Source organism: Apteryx rowi, unplaced genomic scaffold (genome assembly GCF_003343035.1).
Source record: "Apteryx rowi isolate R43461 unplaced genomic scaffold, aptRow1 scaffold_482, whole genome shotgun sequence".
Lineage (NCBI taxonomy): Eukaryota > Metazoa > Chordata > Aves > Apterygiformes > Apterygidae > Apteryx > Apteryx rowi.
In genome coordinates this window covers 633,651-650,475 of record NW_020450741.1, presented here as the reverse complement: position 1 = coordinate 650,475, position 16,825 = coordinate 633,651, and the positions used below count along the sequence as shown (strand labels likewise).

The 16,825-nt window shown below is 53.0% G+C and overlaps 1 protein-coding gene across 1 annotated transcript; it reads left to right on the top strand.

The window, feature by feature from the left end:
- The first annotated feature begins 128 nt into the window (after window positions 1-128).
- Window positions 129-11,340, top strand: MAP2K2 (mitogen-activated protein kinase kinase 2). Its single transcript, XM_026078656.1, has 12 exons — window positions 129-175; window positions 276-383; window positions 1,062-1,272; window positions 3,048-3,194; window positions 3,891-3,968; window positions 4,483-4,534; window positions 4,634-4,758; window positions 6,630-6,843; window positions 7,982-8,046; window positions 8,978-9,039; window positions 9,804-9,849; window positions 10,897-11,340. Exons 1-12 carry the CDS (start codon window positions 129-131, stop codon window positions 11,005-11,007), a joined length of 1,266 nt encoding a protein of 421 aa, XP_025934441.1. The 3' UTR covers window positions 11,008-11,340.
- Window positions 11,341-16,825: the final 5,485 nt, after the last annotated feature.

Genomic DNA, 16,825 nt, shown 5'->3' with positions numbered 1-16,825 from the left:
GGGCTGGGGGGCAATTTGGGGGAGCGACTAGGGCTCAGGAGCAGGAGGAGGGGGGTGCAGCATCCCAGTTCCATGCGCCTGGGGTAGGGGGGCCGTGGAGTGGTGAAAGCAGGGGGACAGACAGTGCCATGGTGGGCTGGGAGAAGGCAGAGCCGCCCGTGGAACCCAAAGCCTGGTGGGCCAGGCGGCAAGGGTTTGGGTGCGACCTTCCCACTCTCGTCCCACGCGCGGGACCCGCAGTGAGCCTTGGGGGGCGAGTGACCCACGTGCGCGAGGGTGGCAGAAGAGAAAGGAGAGGAGGCTCAAAGGCTGGAGCCAGGTTACAAGGCGCATAGGCCGCTGCGGCCCGAGTCTGCGCTGGGTGCCGGGAGCCCAGGCAGCAGGTGCTGGGGGAGCACAGACATCCCTTTGTGCTCAGGGAGCGGAGGGGCGGCTGGTTTGGGCAGGGTGGCCGGGCGTGTAACGGAGCAGGGGGATTTGCTGGATGCCGTGGAAAGGCCTTCTCGTGTTTCGCAGTGAAACCCAAGCTTGGCTCCCTGCGTTTGGAAAGGGAGAGGTTGCTGGTGCTGTCGCTCTCTCCAGGCTAAGCTATGCTGCCACTTTAAGGATTGAATGATTTTTCCCCACTCCTTGGGGTTTCCTGAAACAGCTGACTGTATTAAAAAACCTCTCTGGAAGAGATGCAAGTGTTGGGCAGATATTGCATCACTGATCTTTGCTGCCCGCATGTCCCTGTCAGCAACATAGCCAAGCCTTGCATCTCTCCTGAGCTTTGTTTTAGTCTCGCTGCTATATCATGGTTTTGGCCTGATTATGCATAAGATGTTTTCTGTTATTTCCCTCTCCTTCCCTGCAATGCCAAACATTTTTCACTAAATGGTTTTGGGAATCTCTTSCCTCTGGCTTTGCTGGTCCTTGTGCCCTCCTTTCTAACCGATCATGAGCTGTGCTTTCATTTTGCCTCTGCTGCTAGAGCAAAGGACAGGACAAACTCTCTTTCTCTGGCATTGGCCTCACAGACTCCTAACAGTTTCTCCTTTCCCCTCCTTGTCTTTCTCCAGGGCGAACCTAGTAGATCTTCAGAAGAAGCTTGAGGAACTGGAACTGGACGAGCAGCAAAAGAAGCGCCTGGAAGCTTTTCTCACCCAGAAAGCCAAGGTCGGGGAGCTGAAGGATGATGACTTTGAGAGGATCTGTGAACTGGGAGCTGGCAACGGCGGCGTGGTCACCAAAGTGCAGCACAAACCCTCAGGACTCATTATGGCACGAAAGGTAACGGAGGGGCAGGTGCCTGGGGCCTGCTGGAGAGGCAAGCTGCAATAGCATATTGCCCTCATCCCAGCCCCAGGAAAGCAGGATTCAGGTGGGATCTCTCTGCACTAACCCATTCCCATGCTGAACTGAGTGTTACTACTGTGAAATTGCTTTCTGTCTTGGTTGTCAGCTCTGGAGACTCTCTCCTGCCTGCCCTGGGAATAGATGTGGCTCTTTGAGATGTCAGCCCAGGGCGGCTGTTGCGCATAACAGAGGGAGGGGAATTTGGTTTCCTGCACCTTCTTGCCAAACCTGGCAGCCAGGTAATGTTTGTGAGATGGGCTCCGCTCTGCCCTGCAAATTTGCATACAAACTTCTTCACCTGGGTTGGTAATGACTGTCCCTGCTGCCCTGAGCTGGGTTTTGTGCGGAGCCTCTCTCCCCTTGTCTCTTAGCAATCCAGCTGTTTTGCCCTTCGCCGATCTCCTCTCCTGGGAGAGGCAGCACACTCCGCAACAGATCCCTGGAGTTTTGCGACACGTTTTGTGGAAATGCAAGTTTATTCTTTTTCTATCAACTAAACTGGATGGAGAAAACAGGCAACAGAGTCCTAGGCTGTGGCTAATGAGGACTGAAAATTGCTGGTGGAAATCATAGAGAGGATTCCCTGTGAGCACAGCAGCTCCCCTACTGCAAGCCCAAGCATTCAGCTGCTCCTGCACAGACAAGAGAAATTTGCGTGTGCCAGGCTGACTTCTCAGCTTCCATTTAATTGATCCCCAAGATAGTTCCAAGCAGCCTTGCAAGTCTATCATGACAATGGTTTCTCTCAGACATGGGTTTATGGGAGTCATCTCTTATTGTGATGCTCTGTAATAGAAAAGTAGGAGATGTTTTATCTGCCTGTTAGAAAAGCCAGTGCTCAGTGAGGGAATAGCACAACTGCTAATCCACAGGACAGCTTCCTTGAAAGTCTCTGTTCCCACCTGCTGTGGGAGCAGTTTACAATGTAGTGGTAAAGCTCAGTGGGTCGCATGAGCAAAACACATTTCTCTAGGCCGCTTCCCTTGGAGCTGACATCTCTGAGGTCTTCTGTTGTGGCATTTGATTTGGGAGCATTAAATGTAACTGGTTTTGAAATTATTGGAGCTCAGTGTTTGGAAACTGAAGCCCAAGGCAAGCTGCAGCATTAGGCAGCACAGTGCTGTGCGTCCCTGCAGAGACCAGCCTTTGTGGCCCTGTAGGAAGGACAGAAGTCCCTGGTGATGGGAGTCTTAGAGCTTACAGTAACAGTAGCTGCTTTTGTAACCTGGCATTATGTTTTCTAGCCTCTATGGCTTCCCTACCCACATCTTCATTAGCTGACTCTACATGAAGCCCAAGAAATAATGCATTTGGTCTTTCAAGTGCATAATCTTCATGTTTTTTACTTTCTGTGGTTTCCTTGATATTAGAACACCTCTTATATTCTTACAACACCTACAGAGCTTGAGAAAATGTTGTGTGCTGAGTCAGATCTGCACCCAGCTTCTGAGTTATCTTTCTGCTCTGTATCCTGTGCCATCTCAGTATGTTACTTGGGCCTGCAGTTGCTTCATTTGCTAACAGGCTGTGCAGCATGCTGGTTGTTCCCTTTATCCTTAATATTTAGTTTGCAAACAATAAAGTCTAGGTCAAAGCAGAGCTTCCTCGAATGCTTTTTCATTTCTTTCCAGCACTGAGGACATGCTCACGTGGTCCCATAGTTTTTTTCCAGGTACTATACTTTGATCTTATTTTTTCTTTCTTGGCAGCTGATTCATTTAGAAATCAAACCGGCCATCAGGAATCAGATTATCCGTGAGCTGCAGGTGCTGCACGAGTGTAATTCCCCATACATTGTGGGTTTCTATGGAGCCTTCTACAGTGATGGGGAGATTTCCATCTGCATGGAGCACATGGTGAGTCCACATTCCTCCTCTGCAAATTGCTGCTCCCCACTTCCATGTTCTGAGTCAGATCTCCCCGAGATTGAATTGCAGGCAAAATGGAGAAGCCTGCCGGCGCTCTTAACTGGCAGCTGCAATGACTTCTTGCTCTGGCTGCTTTGAGTGCAGCAAGGCCATTCAGCTCCTGTTAGGAGCTGCGCAGTCCTCCTTGGGCATCTAAATGATGGAGAAGTCCGCTTTCTGGAAAGCGGAAGCAGAGGTTTGGGGGCTGGCCAAGCGGAAATGTTGTAAACCCGCCACTCTACAGAACTCCCTGAAGTGCAGTGTGCATTTTCTGTTGTCTCTGGCAGGGAAGAATGTTGTTTCTCCTCCAGATCAGTGCTGACAGCATCATCTTTGTGTTGACCTCTGAGTTTCGGAAAGCATGCTAAAAACTAACAGCAAGAAGTAGAGATGATGGACGACAGCATTAAAATAGTTTTCAGTGAGTCAGTTTTAACAGAGAAGTTTAAGCTCAGATCATCAGAGATCTTTTTCCTTGTAATGGGACAGTTCTTGGTACCAAATTGTTGCTGACAGCTGAGCTGGGATTCTGTGTACTTCTCCTATACCAGTTAACCTCAGTGGGCACGCTAAACTGTATCGCCAGCTACTCTGCTTTTTTGCTGGGCTTTGGTGTGTTAATAATTTCTTTGTTCTTCATTTAAGGATGGTGGCTCTCTGGATCAAGTGTTGAAAGAAGCCAAAAGAATTCCTGAGGAGATCTTGGGGAAAGTCAGTATAGCGGTGAGTTACGCTTCAGGCTTCCAGAAAGTATTTGCTGGGCACTTTTGGGGAATGATGCTTGTCCTGCCTTATATGGGGGAATGAAGAAAGCCTACTATTACTTTTCTGTCCTGAACTAGGGTAATAGGCAGTGGTACATGAGTGATGGGAAGGAGGAATCTATTTCCAACCACTTTCTGTAGCTCTGGCCCCTTGCAGTGAGAACACTGCACCAACCGGTGTTGGCCTCTCCTGGAAAAGTTTCAGGTGAAACTTTCTTGAACAGTAAACCCAAGGTTTGCGACTGACATGGCAGAGGTTGTTTTGCTTTCTGAGCAGATCTAAACAACAGCCATTGCTCACTCTAGTCCATGGTGATATATTGCAAAACCTGAAACACTTAGTCACTACAGGGAGGCTTTCCTAGTGAAGCTGCAGTATGGCAGCTCCCGAAGTTTATGCAAAGTGCCCTGCTGAAGGGAAAGCACTTCCCTTCCTAGCCTCTTATTTCATCCCGTCTTTGGTTTCGTTGTAGGTTCTGAGAGGTTTGGCATATCTGAGAGAGAAACACCAAATCATGCACAGAGGTGAGAGGAGGAACCTAAAAATAACTTCTTGTGGTACAAGAGCCCTGGATTATTTTTACCTAGCATTGTGTTAACGCTCTTCTCTTTTGCTGTTCTTAGATGTGAAGCCCTCTAACATCCTGGTGAATTCCCGAGGAGAGATTAAGCTGTGTGATTTTGGGGTCAGTGGTCAGCTCATTGACTCCATGGCAAACTCTTTTGTGGGAACTAGGTCCTACATGTCTGTAAGTTCCTTTCAACTTTCGGGTGGGTTTTTACAACTTGGGTTCAACTCAACTTGGGGTGAGGGTTAAGCACTCTTACAGTATTGGTGTGTAGTGTCCCATTCGGTCACAGTTTTGCTCCGTGTTTCCACCCTCACCTGGACTGTCCTGTCTGGTTTTGGGCACTGTCTGACCATGCCCATTTATCAATATCATATGCTGAGGGTTAGACCAGAGGACGCTTGTCCTGTGTAATAGAAGCAAGTGCTACTGTCTCATCCTGAGGAGTCAGTGTCCTGTCAGGTCATGGTTTAACAACCTTCTCTGCTTCACCTGAGCTGCGGTAGCTGTCAGTGTGCTTGTAGCCTGCAGCTCGCCCGAAGTAATGGGACTTCCCTCTACTCTCGCTGCAGCAAAGCCAGCTGAGAGGCCTGCAGGCTGGAGCTGGCTGCGGTGCTGCTTCCCAGCAGTTACCGCAGGGCAGCGAATCAGCTCTGACCTGTGCCCAGGCAGTGGTGGCGTGTGTGGAAGCAGAGAGAGACTTGCAGAGAAAGAAGTTCTGATCCTACAGATACTTCCAATTTCTTCAGCTGGTTGTGGGTTCAAAAATATCCTCTCCTCTTTCTGTAAGTGAAAATCTATCCAAATGCAAGAAATAGAGTGCTCTGATGAGGAGGGGACACTGACGCTGATACACACACCTCCTCCACTGTTCTATGTGTGCTAGCCTGCAAAAGGGGTGTCAAACCTGTATAGTGCAGGTGCACTGCAGAAAGAGCTGGCTGTGCCTCCTCTTTAAAAGAGATTCATAATCAGCATTAGCCCAACTGCAGAATGGGGAAGAGTTTGGTTTGGAGGTCTGCRGAACCACGGGTTATTTGATACCCTTGGGCTAATGCTGTATATCCAGCCCAGCGTGGTGGCAGTGACAGTGCCGTGGACAGTGTTGGGTAGACTCCCCTGTGCCCAGAGGGACTCTGTGCTCTGTCTCATGTCCTTGGCTTTCCTCACTTTCAGATGCCGTAACAATAAAATTACCTCCCAGCTAGCGCTGGGCCCCCAGGTCCTGCTGGCTGCAGAGCACTGGGTAGGGTGGGTGTCTGCTCCCCATGTTGCGTACAGTCGTGGCTGGGAACCAGCAATTGGTTATTAGGAAAGTCATCAGCCTACACTACTGTACGGAGCTCTGAGCTGCTCTTGTATTTTGGGAACAGTTATTAAAGTACAGTTATAGTTAGACAGTGTCTATTTAAAAGCAGCGTCTCCTTCACGCTCAGCCATTGGCTCTGCACAGCTGACTCAAAGCTACCAGTGTAGATGACTTGTGTTGATTTTTTTGCAGGGGTAAGAGGCTAGACTGGATTTTCTGCTCCTCAGATTCCTCTTGGGATTTAAAAGGAATGAGCAGAAAAAATATTTTTTTGGTTAACTGAGTTCATCAGATCTCAGCTCACTGAGAAATAGACTCTTACTGTGTACTCTGGACTCCTGAGTATAACCAATTGTAAATGCTACTCAACCATAGCTGTTGATTAGATGTGTACGGGTGCTTTATATTTGCACACGACCTTTCCAGGAAAGGGACCCCCACCCCGCACACACTTCCTCTGCACACATTAATGCTTCTGGCAGCCTTCAGGAGTCTTGGGCCCTTGGAGGACTCCTGCTCGTAAAAAGGATGCTTCGAGTTTCCATACAGCTTTGCCCCTGCTGCACATCAGCCCTGTGGGGGAAGTAATATGGCTTGTAAGAGCCAGACCTTTCCCTTGGAGAGGGGGGTCAGGGTATAGAGTCTCAGTTCAATTTCAGGATATGATTTTTATATTAATCTGCATACTGAAATGCTGCATCGTTACTAACATTTTTTTTTTTCCTGTGGTCTTTCCTTCTAGCCTGAGCGGTTGCAGGGCACCCATTATTCAGTCCAGTCTGACATCTGGAGCATGGGTCTGTCGTTAGTGGAGCTGTCTATTGGAAGGTACCCAATCCCCCCGCCAGACTCCAAGGAACTGGAAGCAATATTTGGCCGTCCTGTGGTGGACGGGGCAGAGGGAGAGTCTCACAGCATCTCGCCGCGGGCCAGGCCCCCAGGACGCCCCATCAGTGGTAGGGGCTGTCGTATGCATTGAAAGCAACACGTAGATGTGGGGGCGAAGGGGTTGAATGTTGTTTGCGTGGCTGGGTTAGCAAAAGGCAATTTTAGATGAGGTTGGGGAGGGGGTGGCGAGTGTTTCTAGGGAGGGCTCTTGCATCACCCTTCTCTGCAGAGCAGACTAACCTGTGTAAGTGCACCAGCAGAATCCACTCCTACGGAGGAGTTTTGTAATTCCTTACAAATAGACATGGGATTCTGGTCTTGTGTGGGGAGCTGAGGCTACTGCTTTCAGGATACTGTGAAGGAACAGATTTGGAGTGCTCAGCCAGGATGTATTAAGGGTATAGTGTTTTGATTTGGAAGAGGTCAGTTTATTAGGGTGCCATGGGTTCCTTTAGCCCATGTTGTGGCCCACAAAAAGGCCCAAAAAATCAGGGTAGCGAGCTCTTTGTGGGATCCAAGTTGTAATTGTCACCCTTCCAACAGTACAATGTTCTTTATGTCTATTCTGAGCTTCCCTTTTGGGAGGGAGGAGGGCTGTTTTAGGTGCCGGTGAGGCAAGCTCAGGCCATACAGCAAAGCTGTCTGTGTTGGAGACGCTACAGGCCTTGGCAGGGTGAACTGCCCCCAGGGTGTGGACCCCTTTGAGGAGATGCTTCGAGGGGCAGTTGATCACGGCCCGTGTTGCTCCTTGGGCTCTGCCCATGCTGCCGAAAGACTACTTTCAAGCTAGGGCAGCTTTACTGGGAACAACTTAGCTGGGAGCTCTCATGAAACTACCAAACTTGTACAGGCCTCGGCACAGCAGTGCTTGGGTGATGTTGGAGGCAGACTTCATTTGACCCGTTTGTTTGGAAGCAAAAGGCTCTGCAGCTGCTTCCAGTCTGCCAAGCCGTATGGTCTGGTACTCTCCACRCACTTCCAGCTAGGAAATAAATCTGGCCTATAGGACTGGTGATAGAAATCCTGAATTTCGGAACGTTTTTTGGTTTTCTTTTGTTATTTTTCAACCACAAGTTAGTTCCCAAGTTGGTCGCCTCTGCCTCTCCCAGCAAAGCCCCACAACACACATTCTGTTCACTTGAAATGAAGCCCTTCACTGTCCCTGAACAATATCTCACCATTATTTCTGTCATGTTAACCATGCAGGCTATGGGATGGACAGCCGGCCTGCAATGGCCATCTTTGAACTGCTGGACTATATTGTTAATGAGGTGGGTATTTCTTTGCTGCCAGCTCTGCCAGGCTTCTCTGAGGGTACCAAGGGAGGGCGTCATGCCTGCTCTGCTTGCTCAGGATAAGCTCAAAAACCTTTGCTTGCCAGTTAATAAGAACTGAAGGTTTCAATAGAGCCTCTCCGCTGAGTTACATTGAAATCTTTTGCTTGTCCCCATTCCCTGCTTTCTCCTCCCATCTCTTTGTAGCACAAAAACACCTCTGGTTTTGGAATAAGGCTCTGCAGGTGGAAGTTTGTAATACCCTTGAAAGTAGCAGCGGGAGAGCAATGAGGAAGGGGAGCTCTTGGGTGTAATGACCTGTTCCTTCTGCAGTCAGCCATTTTGAATGCACTCCTCTCTAGATCTGCCAAGGACGAACGCTCCCTCTGCGCAGACGCTGAGGTCGCACGTGTCTTCTCAGATCAAGGCCTTTGAATAAGGGTGATCCGAAAGTTGGCCAGTGCTAAAATCCCAGACTGAAGTGTCTTGCCAGTCTTTCGTGGCAGGATCTGTCCAAGCAGGGCGTTGATGAGTCTGGGGAAAGAGCAGCTTCCCCTTTTAAGGTGGTAGGAGTTGGCCTCTAATTACTGTTTTTTTGGAATGCTTTCATCTACCATAGGTGTTGACGGAGCTGGGATTTGCAAGGTTGGATCCAGAACTCTGATGCTGCAGTTTTGGACTGCCAGCTTTGGCAGTAATTCAAAGCTGCCACCCCCATTTGCACTCTGGTGCTGGGGCAGCAGTTTCCTGCCGGCCCTGCCATGTGCTGCCGGAGTAGAAATGGAAGGTAGCAGTTTCCTGGTTTTAAAGGGTAGTTCTCAGGAGAAAGGTGGTTTCGGAGCCACAACTTTTCTGTGGTAGGTGACATTGAGCTTCTTAACCCACTAACACACAGTGATGCAGAAAACCCTTTTCCTTCTTTCCACAGCCACCTCCCAAGCTGCCGAATGGAGTTTTCACGCAAGATTTCCAGGAGTTTGTAAATAAATGGTAAGGATTTCTGCTTACAACTGAGTGTGGAGACCTGTATGTACTCGCTAATGGCTCAGCAAGCTCTGTTTCCAAGCAAAAAATATTCAGCATAACCCAGTGTTCTCCACGCTCTTTAGGCGATCTCTCCCTCTTCTGGCTGGCTGCAGTGACCTGTGTTGTGCTGGAAACTCCTTCCTTGTGAAGGGTTGGAATAAAAGCAGTTTATTTGTGGTTACGCTTTGCACTATCACTGCAGCCTCCAAACGTGACCTGTGCTCCAACGTGGCAGTGAGACAGCAGGGCAGATTGTTAGGGGTGCTGCAGGCGCAAGTTTGATGGGGCCGTGCTGTGGCTGGAGGTTTTGGCCGTGACTCAGTCTGCAGTCTTGCAGGCACCAGGCCTGCTGTTGATTTTTGAGACTCTCTGATACTGGGGACCTACATGAATATACTGCTGCAGCCCCCCTTAAAGCAACAGTGCAAAACGGACATTGCAAAATCATAATCCCTGAAAAACAATAGGTCCTTTTCTCTGTTTGCAGGGGTCGGGGAGGGAGCAGTTCATCCACAGTCTAGAAGAGATGGATCTTACAGCTCCGCCTAAAAGCTGGGGTGTTAGAAACGATGCTTTCTGAGCCATTTCCGTGCTGCCAGTCTCCTGGGGAAACCAGACAGAAGGACGGGTGGTTTTCAGTGAAGCTGGAGACCTCTCCAGCCAGATAAGCAGCTTCTCACAAGAAGTGTCTCAGTGCTGGTTTTGCTCTTTTGTTCTTCTCATTTCAGCTTAATTAAAAATCCAGCAGAACGGGCAGATCTGAAGATGCTGATGGTAAGTGGGGAGAGCAATTTTCTTTCTACAGTGGGTGGCACCAGATCTGCAGACTGCTGCTCCATCCCATCCCTCTGTGCCTCCTTTGCTCAAAAGCCTGGAAACTCCCCAGCTGAGCCMAAGAAGGGCCAAACAAAGCTGGGGAGAGAGAGTGACTCACTTACCTTTGATTCAAAGGTAATGATGTTATCTAGCCCATGCTGAGTCTCTGCTGTCCCTCCCCAGCAGAGCCCGGGATGGGAACGGTATGGCTCTAACACCATCCAGTTTCTGAGAAGGTGCCTGGGACAGGCAGAGGAGTCCAGCTTATCCATGTTAAGCCCAGTTTTCCTCCTCAGTGTGATGCTGAGCTCCAGCTGTGTGCTCCCTGCCACCCTGGGCAGCGGGCAGTGGTCCTTGTGATCCCAGCTGCCAACCTGCACAGGCCACATGCCCTTGCGCGAAGGTCGCCCTGTTCTGCCCTTCATCTGTTACCCTTGGGGGAGTTGTCCCCAAGGCAGCAGTGTTTCCTTCGAAAGGGCAAACGAAACAACTGCATTGAGCACAGGAGGGCTCCAGCCCCAAGCCCACACCTTGCTCTGCCGGCCTGTCTGCAGAGGCAATACGGTCTGCTGCAGGCTTTGCTCTCTCCTTTAACTCTTCGTTATGTCCCGTGCGTGTGTATCAACCGATCAGAGCGCTGCGTGGCCAGTGCTTGTGCCAATGCACTGATCAAAAACCCAGTCACGTGGCTGAAAATAACATATACTTAGAAATTGCTCTCAAAATGTGGTTGCGCTGCCTGAGAGCAGTCTGAGTTGCAGCACCGGGGATCTGTTGGCCTTGATAGGGACCTGTCCGCAGCAGGGACCTTTCTGGGCTTGGAGGGGGTGTTGCCTTGGGCCGATGCCAGGCAGCAGTGTGAAGCTGCCCTGAAGGGTTAGAGCTTTGAGAAGGGATTGGGGACAGTTTTTAGTGTCCGCTTGCTATTGTGGGGAATCAAGGAAGGTCCAAGGAGCAGCAACGCGCTGAAGAGATGTTCCTAACCCTGCCTTGTTTTTATTTCAGAATCACACCTTTATTAAGCGCTCCGAAGTGGAAGAGGTGGATTTTGCCGGCTGGCTGTGTAAAACACTGCGGTTAAACCAGCCCAGTACTCCCACCCGCACTGCCATGTGACCGCCGAGCTGACCGCCTGGTGTCAGTACATCTGCCTATCTGTCACCATTTCCTGCCCTTCAGTAAATGACAGAACCACCCTTCTTCCTTGTCCCTGGCCCCTTCTCACCTCACGTCCAAACGGCAAAGCACCATCACTCGGAAATGTCTGCCAGCTGACCCCCGAGAGCGAAAACGGGCTTCATTTCTTTTGGTTTGGGGGTGTTCCAGGCCTCCGCTCCAGCTCCAATCAGTCTCTGGAGCTCCTGACACTTGGGAAACGTGGTGCTGCTTATGTTAATTTTTCTCTTTTGGAAACATGTTCACTTGGGTTAAAAAAAATAATAATAATCACGTGTGCGCGCTTGCGTGTATGTGTGAGAAGGTGGCAGGGGTACGGGGATGAGGGATTGGAGATGTTTCATCTCCTTGGTTTTTCGTGTGGGCTTGAAGGTGGTTAGCAGAGAAATCTGTGCCACTGGAAAGGGAGAAACCTCCCGGGTCGGAGCAGCCAGCTGAGGGGCTCGTCCAGGCCCCAAAATGGTGCCGTCGTCTCGCATGTACTGGCAGAGAGCAGGGGAGGCCATGGGCCTCACCGAGAGCTCGCTGGGGGAYGTTGGCAGGTGCACTGCAAACCCAGGGAGGAGGTCTGGGGTATTATTTTTAGCTTAGTTAGAGAAGAGTGTAGCAGGGAATTCTCTCCCACCCTCTTCCAGCCGGGTGCCTGGCTATGCCCAGGAGGGCTGGCGGTCAGTCCACGGGTAGAAGAGATGTGTGTTTTGTTTTTGTTTTTTAAAAAATGGTCGTTTTTAAAGCCTATTCTTGTCATGCACTGGATATTTAGTGAATTGTCTTGATCTGTTGGACTTCAGGCCGAGCTCTCGGCTTGTTACGGAAGAGAAATAAGGAATAAGCTGCCCTGTAAGGGGCTTGGCAATCCTGGCTGGCCCCCGGAGCGGCGCAGAGCTCCCGGGGCTCTCCGTCGGGTCTCAACTGCACCTCGGAGCTTGGCAGAGCCCGGGAGTGTGCCCTGCTCCTTACTGCTTGGCCTCGGCGGGTTTTCGGCACTCGTTGCGGGCGTTCAGCGGGGCCTTGTGTGAGCCACATGAGAGAAGTGGGGAGATGCGGATAAGCTCAGCTGCATGTTCCAGTCTGCTGGGAGGCAAATGAAACCCACCCAGCAAGGCTCGCTTTGCCYGGGGCTTTGGGAAAGGGGGTTTTCCAAAGGGTCTCTAAGCTGGACTGACGGTGTTTTCAGGTCCCTCTTTGCCTTTGCAAAACTCCCCCAGTGGCACCACRCCAGCAAGCACCCAAACCTGAGCTGAGCACCCGCCCCAGCGCAGCCCACTCTGCTCCATGGAGGAGCTGGCCGCGGCGCTTGCACGCTCTGCAGCGGTGCCTGAGCTGCTTCTCACCCCGGTCTGGCACCCGGCATCGCGGCAAGGTGTCTCTGCCATGCGGGTCTGCCCATGGGGACGGTGCTGGTGTTTGTGCGGCAAGGGTAGCTGTTCGCTGCYGTTGCAGGGCAGCCCCCGAGCCAATCTGGCTGCGGAGCCAGACAGCAGCTCCCCGCAGGGCTGCCCTGAGCTGGGTTTGTCTTGTGATTCTCAGCCATATTTTTATATACATATATATACATATATATATATGTATGTGCATGTATATAAAAAAAATGGTTTTCTTCCTTTCTGGAGTTTGCCAAGTGAATATATCGGATATTTCCCTCTGTTAGGGCAGATCTGGTTCTTATTTCCTTAAGGGAAAGGAATCAAAGCTTAAATAACGTAAAACAGGCTGCTCACTTCTTACCAAATCCTGCTTCTCTTGAGCTGCCTCTAGCGTAGCGAGAGATTAGGTACATACCTTAACGGCCGCCGGGCACGYGGGGAGGCTGGCTCTGGCGTTGGACTTCGCCGCAGGGCGGGCGTGAGGATCTCGTGGCTGGGGTCAGCCCCTCGTGCTGTGTCGGGCTTTATTCTGTTTAAACATCCCCCTTCTTTTCCCATTCGATGTAGAAACAAGCCATAGGGGCGGCTCGTTCCCTTGCCCTCCCCGCGTTGCAGCCCCGGATGGTGAATCCCCAAGCTGTGGGGGTGAAGGAGCTAATGGGGGGGGGGGGGGGGATTTGCGAAGCTTGATGCTTTTTGTTGCGTTTTCCCTCTTTTGGGGCCGCTACTGCATTTGAACAGGTTCTCGCCCTGTCGGGTCGGCAGCCCATGTGTCCCCATCCGCCGCACTCGGGTCCTCCCCTTTACCCACTGCAACATCCCCCTGAAACGGGGGCGCATTGACGCGGGACCTGCTAGCTCGCGCCAGCCGTGTTGTGTCACCCCTTCCCTCTCCTCCTCCCCGGCAAAGGGTGAAATGGCTGCGTCAAGCCGGAGCTCGGCGCGAGCGAGGGGAGGCAGCATCCCCACTGTGGTCAGTGCCGTTTACACCGCCGCTTGCGATTCGGACGCGCTGCCTGTTTCGACAGCAAAATAGGGGGCAAAAAGTCAAAAACCCGAGTGGATCGTGCTCATTTTCTCGAGTCGGTGCTGCAGGCACCGATGCTCCTACATTTTGAAAACCTTTTTTTTAACCCCAGCGTTCCCTGATTTTTGATCCGGATTATAAAGGGCTTTCCTTTCGCAGGTCCTGGAGAGGCAGTGCGCTCAGCCGGCCGGCCGGGGGGCTCCGCGGCCCTTTCCGCCTGTCTCCCGCCAGCCGGACGGAGGGGACTGCGCGCTGGCTTCTGCTTCCACTCCGGTAGGCAGGAAAGTAGAAACAGAGGCAGGATCCATCTGCTCCGGCAGCCTGTAATTAAGAGAAGGAGACCAGGTAGGGTTTAACAGCCCGAACAACGTCTTTGCCTGTGACGGCCAATAAAGATTTGAGACCTCGAATCTGTGGCGGCGTTCACGGGCCTGGTCCCTGCCCCGAAGCCCATTTTCTCGTGTCGGAGTGCTGCTCTGTGCCGAGGAGTCAGGATAAACATCCCGCTCCGAAGCGTCAGCCGAGCTGGCGGCGAGCAGCACGATGGGTCGCGGGCGGCTGCGCTGGGTTGGTCACATGGGATTCAGGAGGTGCTGGGGCAGGGGCGGTTATTCTATTTTGCCTCTTATCTAAGTGAAAGGGAGTTGGACGATTAAAAAGCTTTAGGGTATTTTGGGGTTGTTTTGCTTTGGCACTTGGTTTTTGGAGGAGGAGAAAGTGTATTGAGTGTTTTGTTGGTGCAATTTTTTTTAACTTGATATTTTCATCATGGAGGAGAAAATAAAATAAAATAAAATAAATGGCACTTTACATTTACAGGCCTTTGCTCTTCTTGTTTCTATCGCAAGCAGGCTTAACCTGCGCTGAACTGAAACCTGAAACTTAACCTTGGTGTGAGCAAACCCCAGCAACAGCCCGGGGGTGAAGGCTGGAGCTGGGGTCCCACCACCGCCAGCCTGGGCCACAGCTGGGATGATTCCCAGCCGGAGCATCGCTGGGACCAGCCGCGGGCTGTTGCCGCCTTGCCCGTTCTCTGCCTCCAGGGGAAGCAGGAGCGAACTGAATTACCGGTGCGGCTCCTGCCTTAGCAGCGAGGGCTGTGGTGGCTGAGGAAGGTGCGTGTGGCCCTAAATCCCGGGAGTCGGGGCGCGCGTGGGCTTCGCCCCCTCCCAGGCAGCGGCTCCCAGGGCAGTGGTGCCTCTCAAATATTTGGGGTTGGTCGCTTGAAGGAAGGGGAGGGGGGAGACTGTACCTGGAAGGGGTAAATTTAAGCATGTCAAAAAAAGCCTTTTGTTTTGTAAAATTATTCAGGTGCTGAATGGAGCTGGGCGGTGGGGATGGGGGGGAAGCAGCGTTTGACGCCCATCTCYGCTCGCTCGCTGGCTCCCGCACTGGCACGTCCCTGTGCAAAACCCCYCCCTCCCACGGTTGCGGGTCCGGCTCTAGGGCGGGAGCTTCCTGGGCTGTGGGGTGACAGCCGTGGTCTGCGGCGCTGGAAGGGGCTGCCGGCAAGCAAAAGCAGCCCATGGGGGCCAGGGGGAGCCTGATGGCGCTTGCCATAGGGGCAGAGACTGGAACAAACTCATTTTACGTGTGGGAACCACATGCTTTTCAGTTGCCTCAGTGGGAGAGGCGGTGGCATTGGGGTTTTAACGGAGCCTGAACGCCGCAGCGAGCTGGGGTGCTGGTGGGGGAGCCCCAAACGGAGCTGCACTGGGGCTGCTGCTGGCCGCCCCCGCACAGGGCCCAGCTCCGGCATGAGCGTTGCCAGCAGTGCGAGCACGCGGGTTTTTGGTGGTGCCCCCAGCTCCAGCTGCGGGGGCTGCGCGAAGGGATTCAACCGCCCCAGGGCCGGGAGAGCTCCCGATCTGTCTTGCAAAGGGTTTGGGGGCCATTTTGGGGCCTCGCCATGGCGCAGGGAGGGCCGGAAAGCGGCTTTCCGGCGGGGACCGCCCCAGGGCCTCGTCTGTCGGGTGCAGGGGGGGCGTTTCGGGCGCTCCCTGGGGCCCACGTCAGCGCAGGGGCAGGCGGCGGCAGAAAGCGAAAGCGAGCGCGTGGCTGCGAGCGCGTGGCAGTGGGCGCTGGGGGGTGCAACAGGTGCCCGGGGGGCTCTGAGGCAGGTCCCGGGGGCACCCTAGGGTGCTGCCCCCCACCTCTCCCAGGTGCGACCCCCGGAGGCACCTTTGGGGCACCTGCTGCAGCCTCTGCGCCCCAGTGCTACATTCCCCATGCACGCAGAGCCCCCCCTCCATCACAGCTCAGCTCACAGCCTGTTTTTCCTTCCTTCGCTGCCTAGTTTCCCCATCTGCAAAATGGGGCTAACAACCCTGAAATCCTTTAAAAGCCTCCTGGGTCTTCCCAAGGCTCTTCACTTGCCTGTGCTGGACATGAGCACATGTGCATGCAGGCGGCTGGTGTGCGTGAGGTCGCAGGGCCCGGTGGGGTGCGTGGGCAGGGGCGAATGCCCCGTGCGGGACCCTCGTCTCCCCCACAAGGAGTCGAGTGCAACGAAAAAGGGAAGAAATGGTAAAATCCCCATGGTGGCAGGGGTCTCCCTGGGGCCATGGCAGGTGGGGCAGGAGCTCAGCCCCCCATCCCTGCTCCAGGCTCCCAACCCTGCCAAGCTCTTGCTGTAGGACCCAACCAGGCTCAGTAGTGTTTGATTCAAGCTTTTCTCCTTTTTTTCTTCTTTAACTGTTTTTTAGTCAAATTCTCCCATTAAATTTCACCTGGGCTGGGTGCCTCATGATGCGGGTGTTTCATATGGATAAGCCTAGCAGTCTGCAGAAAACAGGCCAGAGGGAGCTGTTCACTCTGGAGCATAATGGTGGGCATCAGGGTGGGCAACTCTAAGGGACCTATAGCTCCGTTGCCTTGGCGGGGGGACAACAACTGGGGGCCGTGGGAGCCGCGGGGGAGCCACCTGCCTTATTCCCTGGGCTGCGACCTCGGGGCGGGTCTTGGAGGCGGCGTTTCCTGCAGGTAGGTTTGTCCTCTTCCCTCTCCCCTGTCCCTGGTTGGGCGGGCTCTGGGCTGACAGGCGACCTTGGGCAAACCCAGCCCTTCCTTTCCCCTTCCCAGGGTGGCATGGGGTGAGGGGACATAGGCGGGATGCGCGGTGGGCACAGAGGGGTGATGGGGCAGGGGGTGTGACAGAGGGATGTCACACAGGGGCACAGAGGTGACACAGGGAAGGGTGACACATGAGTGGGGTTAAGGGGGAGGGGTGAGACACGGGGGCACCCAGCAGAGGCAGGTGGGGCTGGAACCCCCCTCCTGGCCGCTGTGGCCACGTGGGCCCGTGCAGGGGTGTGTGTGTGCGAGTGTGTGTATGTGTTGGGGAGGGGGTATCCCCCCCCGCCCC